This window comes from Schistocerca cancellata, chromosome 1 (genome assembly GCF_023864275.1).
Source record: "Schistocerca cancellata isolate TAMUIC-IGC-003103 chromosome 1, iqSchCanc2.1, whole genome shotgun sequence".
Classification (NCBI taxonomy): Eukaryota; Metazoa; Arthropoda; class Insecta; order Orthoptera; family Acrididae; genus Schistocerca; species Schistocerca cancellata.
Genome location: NC_064626.1, coordinates 536,129,246 through 536,137,086, shown reverse-complemented (window position 1 = coordinate 536,137,086; position 7,841 = coordinate 536,129,246). Strand labels below are relative to the sequence as shown.

Sequence of the window (7,841 nt, the reverse complement as noted above, 5' to 3'; positions counted from 1 at the left end):
TGTGGAAAGTCCGTTACGTCTGTGACTTACTCTAATTTCTCGTACATATTCCATTAATTTCTGTAGTCTTCCCTGGTCGTGAAGGCCAACTTCTTCACTGGTAGACGAATGTCAACTGTCATTAGTTTATGCATTTGCGTCATGACCATACCATGACTTTGTTTTACATCGTCAGCAAACCGTGGCTTTGTGTCGTTATGGATGATGTTATAGTAAAGTGCTGCAGAGAAATGGCGTTATTCAGGGAAAGAAATCAGTATTATCAAAATAAAATGGAACTACCTCTCCATTGTGACATTATTTAATTTCTCTGAATAACCGGGAAGGAACAATACTTCACAAATTTTTCAACAAGCTTTGGCCTTTGTACGATCGTCAAAAATTCATATTTTCCTCTCCATAGCTCTGGAAGGCAACTTCTGGAGCAGACCTCTGCTTAGAGTAGCGGTCTCGACAGTCAGTGTGAGCCTCATCCAACGAGTGCTGTGGGCAATGTGTTGTTCGGACAGCAAACTCCGACATAGCTGGAACATAAATACAAACGTTGTTCAAAAAAATAAGTGCACAATCCACTCGCTTACTAGAACAGAGAAGGTGTCTGAATAGTTCTCACTCCCTCGCATCTCAAACTTTTCCAGTTCAGTAATTTCTCTAAAACCGATGACGGACGCGCAAGACTACTATGTTAAGGAATATGTAAAAGTACTACAACACTCTAAAGAGTCATGGAATTGAAAGAAAACGCTGTTATACAAAATGAGCGGTTTCGTGTTGAGGCAGTTCATAGTCAGATCGCAGCACGGACAAGTGAAGACGTCATCGATAGACCGTTGCAGATTTTTTGTACAAATATCCTGCTGAAATCATGTCGTTTTCCGCTAAGCCATACGTAACGTTAAAATGTCATACTTAATTGATATTTCACTATACTTTCCGTCTGTAACAAAATGTTCATTTTGATATATGAAGCTCCTCAAATGACATGTTTATAAGAAGCTCATGTGACTGCGACCTGAACAGCTAAAAGTCCAAAATACAGCCAGAAATCAGGCAACTACAATAGCAGCCTTGTGTCTATTGTACGGCTTCTTCCAAAGATACGAATTTTTCATTTATTTACTCAGTGTATGAAACGAGTTTGTTGCTTTATCAAAAGTTGTCATTAGTAACTGAAAGCGAGATACTCTAAATTTAAAACTTTTTATGGCCATGTACTTGGTTCCTCACTGGTTATAGCATGTTTTCAGTGAAATGAAGTGTTCATTTTCGAGACGATATTCAGATGCTTTTGATTATTTACTATTTGGGATAGCCGAAATACTGTAGAGAACGAATCTGGATACTCGGTTTAGCACACGATTAGGGATCATGTTGTAACTATGATTTTAAATTATTCTAAAATATTTTCTTCTGAGAGCTTGCGTAAAATTAATTAATTTTTCTTCTTTGCTTGACAGGAAATTGTTAAAATATAAACATAAAGTTATTCCAAAATCTTTCGAGTGCGCATCAGGGACAGAAATGCTTCATCTTCCGATATTTTGGCTATTCAGCGCACACCCACCAAGACGAGCTGGTGACTTAGAATTCTGAGTGTGCTAAAATTCTAAAACCATATCACACAGCGATAAACTGTAGAGTAAAATAATAAAGTTTCACATATAAGTCAGTTGGCAAAACAGCGCAAGTCTTAGATAAAACTTATGTCTTTACATGAAAATGTAGGAAGCGGCGAGTTTGGAAATCGTTAGTGCTTACAAATTATGTGCTTGGTAATTAAAATGGATGGCAGTTTAAGCTCGGAAACCTAAGACGAATAATTCGAGAGCGCAGACGTGAAGTGGTTGGTTTCCTTCAGTTATAGAGATCGAAGCCCTCGCCTCAGCGCGCAGCCCGGAACCGCGCGACTGCTACGGTCGCAGGTTCGAATCCTGCCTCGGGCATGGATGTGTGTGATGTCCTTAGGTTAGTTAGGTTTAAGTAGTTCTACGTTCTAGGGGACTGATGACCACAGATGTTAAATCCCATAGTGCTCAGAGCCATTTGAACCATTTGAACCCTCGCCTCAGCTGAGAGACTCTCCGCCCACTGTATTTACACAGTTTCCTTATAAACAGCCTCAATCTTTTGTGATTCAACAGACAACATCGCCAACCGAGACGAGGGCTTCTATTCTGCACAAGTAATGCGGCAACGTTTTTCGAAATGGCCATACACTGTAAGCAAGTACTGACCTGCCGTCGACGACACAGAAGTAGGGCAGGAAGTCATCGAGGCTGTCAGTGAAGTTGGGCAGCACGCAGTTGGCCAGGTGGCGGCACTGCCCGGGACCTCCACCAGGGGTCGCGCACTCCTCCAGCTGCGTCTCCGTCTGTGAAGGAAAGAAAAAGCCTTTCAGTTCTAAGATGTCTAGCAGACCTACTTCATAACTTAAAATCGCAGCATGCTACCCGAAAACGATATTCATGAAACAACCGTCTACCGCGAAGCTAAATGGAAACACTACAGTCAAGCGGCCCACCAGAGACGCTGTCGCCAAACGCGTTCTTCGTTTAGTTCCACATGAATTTGCGCCCCAAGGGCCTGAATGGCTAATTTCAACGCTAATTAATTCGTATAAATGGTGCAACGTATGTAATTTTTTCTTAGCAATTATTTCTCAGCACAATCTGCGCTGCGACGCCCTTATAAGCGTGTGTGTGTGTGTGTGTGTGTGTGTGTGTGTGTGTGTGTGTCTAGTGTGGGGGCATGGTGTGTCCACATGTACGAAGAGATGATCTGTGCAAGACCACGAGAAAGAGTGGTTGATGAACCATGAGCTCATATATATGTTCCCATGGTACATGAACCACTCTTTATCGTCGTCTTGCACAGATCATCTCTTCCTGCATGTGGACACACCCCACACCCACGCTGATATATATATACAAGCCCATGTTACATGAACCACTGGTTTTAGTGTTCTTGCATAGATCATCCCTTTCTGCATGTGGACACATCCCTCCCCCCAACACACTACACACACCCATTTGTGTGTTCATGTATGCTATGCATGGTGGCATACTCGAGGGAGGGAAAATCACTCCCACAACATAGCAATGCGTTATAAAATACAACATCACTAAGAAGAAAGTAGAAAAATCATGGACAAGATATTGAAGAGGAAGGTTTAAAGAACGAAAAGGACAAATCAGCTGTGATGAAGACACACCAAGACGTAACCCAAAATGACGATACTGACCTCTTCCAGATGAGTAGCAGGAGTGAAATGAACACCCTACCTTTTCAGAGCTAAACGTTTACATAGCATAAAATATATTTATAATGAACTGGATGCAGTGAGTTCAGTACAAAGTACCCCTTCAGAACAATGACTGTGCACTAATTCAAATTAATTTATTGTTTTAGACAACTTTGCTTCTTGTGTGAGTCGCAACTTATAGTGGAGCGGCGCAACAGAGCAGAGCTGGGCTACGCGCCGTGAAGCTGTCGCAGAGCTGTTCCTTGCCCCCGTATATACCAGGAGTAGAAGTATGAAACCAGAATTTGGTTGCAATAATTACATGTCCATTGTTTGAAACTGATAAACAGTATTTTATTGAAAATAATCTCCATTGCTATTTATAAATTTCTCCCACCTCTCCGGGAGGCTATGAATGCCACGCCAAAGAAACAGTTCCTCTTTTGAAGCGAACCAGTCAGCGAGCCATTTTCGTACATTTTCATGCGAATTCAAGCGCTGTTCAGCAATAAGCTGTCCCAGTGATGCAAATAGATGTAATCGGACGGAATCAAGTCTAGAGAATAAGCCACGTGCCCTAGATTTCCCAACGGACACCTCGATCCTTTCCCTGAGCCGTTTTGCTGTGTGTGATCATGGAGCAGCATGACTTTGGTTGCCTTTTTCCATATTCCGGTAGTTTTTCAAGTAATGCGTGATTTAAATCGATCGTTTCCTGTTGGTAGCGATAGGTGTTAACGGTTTCACCAGGTTTAGCAGCTCGTAATAGTTGACACCCTCCTGATCCCACCAAACACAAAGCATTGCCTTCTTTCCAAAGTGATTTGGTCTTGCAGTGGATGTCGATAGCTTGCCTGCATTCACCCATGCTTTCCGACGCTTAGGATCCATTTTTCATCAACTGCCACAATTTTATTTCGTATCTGGTGAGCAGCATTTCACAAGTTACGAGATTAAATGTGAAGCTTTTCTCCACAAAGTCATGACTTCAAACGAAATTCGAGTATAGCATTATGAACCCTAAACAAAATGTCAGACCAGAAATCCAGACACAACGAGTGGGCTTAGAAAAGAAAAACCAAAAACACAGAGACTGTTTGGAAAAGTTGTGGCATAATTGTTTTTCTCGTGTAATTATCTCTTTGTTTGAAATGTCACTTGGACTTCTGTTTCAAAATTAAGAGTTGCATCCAAGAGGGCAGCTTCCAATACTCTTACAGGTCTTCCCCCTCTCCCATCTTATGTCCCTTGACATTAAATTTCTGATTATCCACCTATTTTGATTTTAAAAGCATGCTAACACACATATGGACCATCCTGTTTATTTTACTTCTGCTGCTCACAAGCGAAAATCAGAATCAGAAGCAGAGTGGAAACAACTATCGCATATGTAACATCTAATACGTCTTACTTCGCTTTTTAGCGCTTACTAGCGAAACCAAGCTAATAGTGAAGGGAATAAAGAATAAAGAGTGTTGCATACACCTAGAACGAAAGTGATGAGAATAGTATTTAATATGCTGTCAGTGCATAATTAACTGACAAATGATGACGTAACACGCATTGAGAAACAAACTGAGACGCACGAAAGAGGCTACATGCAGATAGATGCCGAAACGTACCGAATTTCGATGAGTGAATATAAAAATCAGATTTATTTTTGTTATGGACAAAAAAACATAACACATAAAAATTCATCAAGGTGATACGTAATATATTCTAAGAAAAAATAAAAAATAAAAAAAATAAAACGATGTACCATGAACGAATTATCTGAATGAGACGGAAATCGGTAGATGTGGTGAACATATACAGACAAGCAAATAATTACAGTTTCAGAAAAATTGAATGATTTATTCCAGAGGAAGAGCTTCACAAATTGACCAAGTCAGTAACGTGTTGGTCCACTTATGGCCCATATACAAGCAGTTATTCGGCTTGGCATTGATTGATAGACTCGTTGGATGTCGTCCTGTGGGATATCGTGCCAAATTCTGCACAACTGGCGCGTTGTATCGTGAAAATCCCTAGGTGGTTAGAGGGCCCTGTCCACAAACATTCTCAATTGGAGGACAGATCCAGCGACCTTGCTGGTGGAGGTAGGTTTTGGCAAGCAAGAAGACAAGCAGTAGAGGCTCTCGCCGTGTACAGGCAGTCTTTATCTTGCTGAAATGTAAGCTCAGGATGACTTGACATGAAAGCCAACAAAACGGGACGTAGAAGATCGCTGACGAACACTGTGCTGTAAGAGTACCTTGGATGACGTGCAGAAGGTACCTGCTACAAAAAGAAATGGCACCCCAGACCACCACACCAGGTTGTCGGGCCGAATGGCTGTCGACAGTCAGGCGGGTGTCCCACCAACGCCGAGGGCGTCTCCAAACGCGTCTTCGCTGATTACCGAGGCTGAGTGAGAAGCGGGACTCATCACTGAACATAATTCTGCTCCAACCAATGAGACTGCAGGCCTAATGTGCCCCACACCAGTGCAAATGGGCTTGTTGGTGTACAGAGGTTAGTGGTAGTCAGAACGGGGCACCGTAAACTCAGCCCTCGTTCTGCAAAACCGCCTATTATTGTCCTTATGGTCACTGAAACACCAGTTGCACGTCGGATCGATGATAATGATGAATCCAAAGTCTGGATTCCTCTCTGGCGATTGTTCGGACCTTCAAGTTCTGTCGCCTCTCTGGGTCGACCGCTTCCTTCTTCACACTGTGTTCGGCAGTGGTTCACCCTTACCTGCCAACGTCGTCGACGAGTGGTATCGTGCCTATTCAAATGTCTAGCGGTTCGCCAGTTACTCCAACCGGCTTCTCTGAGCCCAACTACATGTCCTCTCTCAAATGCTGACGTCTGCGCATATTGTTCACGCGTCTGTCTGTGAGGCATACGAGTAGTTATTGTCCAACTGAGTACGCGGGATGAAATTTGCAAAGACATTATGCCCTGGCATCGACATGTTCGCTGTTTACTGTCCTTTCCAGCTGCAAGGTGAAAATGCACTGCACAGATTCATCCATCGGCCGCCAAAGTTTAAAATTTTACTTTTTCCGCCGGTACCTTGATGAATATTAATTTGTGACTAATCTGAATAAGCCCTTCGTAGCGCGACTTTTTTGTGCTAGGGCGTAAAACGGAAAAGGAAACAAAGTTTTATTTTCATTAGCGGCTCGGATACGTAAATAAACACCATGCCCTTGTCTGCAGTGAGAGGTTTTCTGGGGAAAGTGCTCGGACACGTTTTGTCGGTTTCCATTGGTCCCTGAGTAGTATGAGTCACTGTAAAAACAACTTTGTCAGTCGCAAACGGACACACTGCTCTTAACATATCTGAAGTAATCGCTTTACACGCAGTAGTCAGTCGCTCCCTCATGTGTTTCGTACTTGTTGGGACTCCCTTGTGGGTCACATGCCTTACATGGTCCCTGTGGAGGAAGCCTAATGCCGTTAGTTCAGGCGATCGTGCTATCGGTTTGGAAACAAGCGGTCTGATTGGGGTAATCGCCTCGCAATACCACCTTTCCACTATGCATGCGATTGAGGTTAGCAAACTGCTGCTCGATCAAAGTTTACAGCATTTCGAAACATTCTGCTATCACCAACCTCAGCTTCCCAGCAGAAGTCTGGCACCGCCTACATATCTGGGAATGAGGTGGGATTAGATTCAAGAGGAAGAAAGACTCAGCCTTATGAAACCAAGAATGATGTTATAATGTGAAATAAAAATTAAAAATAGCCAAAATAAAAGTACGTCAATAAAATCCTTCTGGGCGTGTGTCCGCGTCCTGAGTGGTAGGCCCGCCAACTTTTGGACTGCTTCTGCATGCAGTCCTCCTGCAAAAGCAGCCGTACTGTCTGCAGTTTTATTTAACGCGGCCACACACCGCGAACAGTCTTACCCAAACAGACTCCGGTTGTGAAAGCTTACACTCATAAAATAGAGGAATTATTTTAGAAAGTTCTCATCTTTGCACATTTTTGAAATAAAAATCTGCTGTCAGGTAACTTCAATACCGTGTCCCTCCAACCCGTGCATTGTAACATACTCTTACCTCGTTTGGTGATCGAGACACTGCTTAAGGCTGTTCGACTGTTCGACAGCAGCCCTCTGGAGGTCATCCAGTGTCTGAGGAAGGCCCCTATGGCTACGCACTATTATTTTCAACTGGCCCAAAGCACGGTCAGTCAATTTACCTGGGCCGCGCGGAGTGGCTGTGAGCACTATGCGACTTAACTTCTGAGGTCATTAGTCGCCTAGAACTTAGAACTAACTAAACCTAACTAACCTAAGGACATCACACACATCCATGCCCGAGGTAGGATTCGAACCTGCGGCCGTAGGCGCGGAGTGACCACGTGGTTTGAGGCGTCATGTCACGGACTGCGCGGCATCTCCCGCCGGAGATTCGAGTCCTCCCTCGGGCATGGGTGTGTGTGTGTTGTTCTTAGCATAAGTTAGTTTATGCAGTGTGTAAGACTAGGGACCGATGACCTCAGCAGTTTGGTCCTTTAGGAATTCACACACACACACACACACACAACTTGCCTGGAGAAAGATGTTCACGATGAGGGCACGTTGTACTCCTATATCGCCTTA

At 43.4% G+C, this 7,841-nt stretch overlaps 1 protein-coding gene across 3 annotated transcripts in view; it reads right to left on the bottom strand.

The window, feature by feature from the left end:
• Nucleotides 1-298: 298 nt before the first annotated feature.
• Nucleotides 299-7,841, bottom strand: part of LOC126179529 (inter-alpha-trypsin inhibitor heavy chain H4-like) — a 231,645-nt gene continuing 224,102 nt past the window's right edge. For 2 of the 3 annotated variants that reach the window (XM_049924615.1, XM_049924616.1), the window contains exons 16-17: nt 2,235-2,371; nt 299-524 (exon numbers count right to left, since the gene is read on the bottom strand). In XM_049924615.1, coding sequence (XP_049780572.1) covers nt 470-524; nt 2,235-2,371 — 192 coding nt within the window. In that variant the 3' untranslated portion in view covers nt 299-469. The remainder of the gene's footprint in view (nt 525-2,234; nt 2,372-7,841) is intronic. The other variant, XM_049924614.1, reaches the window with a different exon arrangement.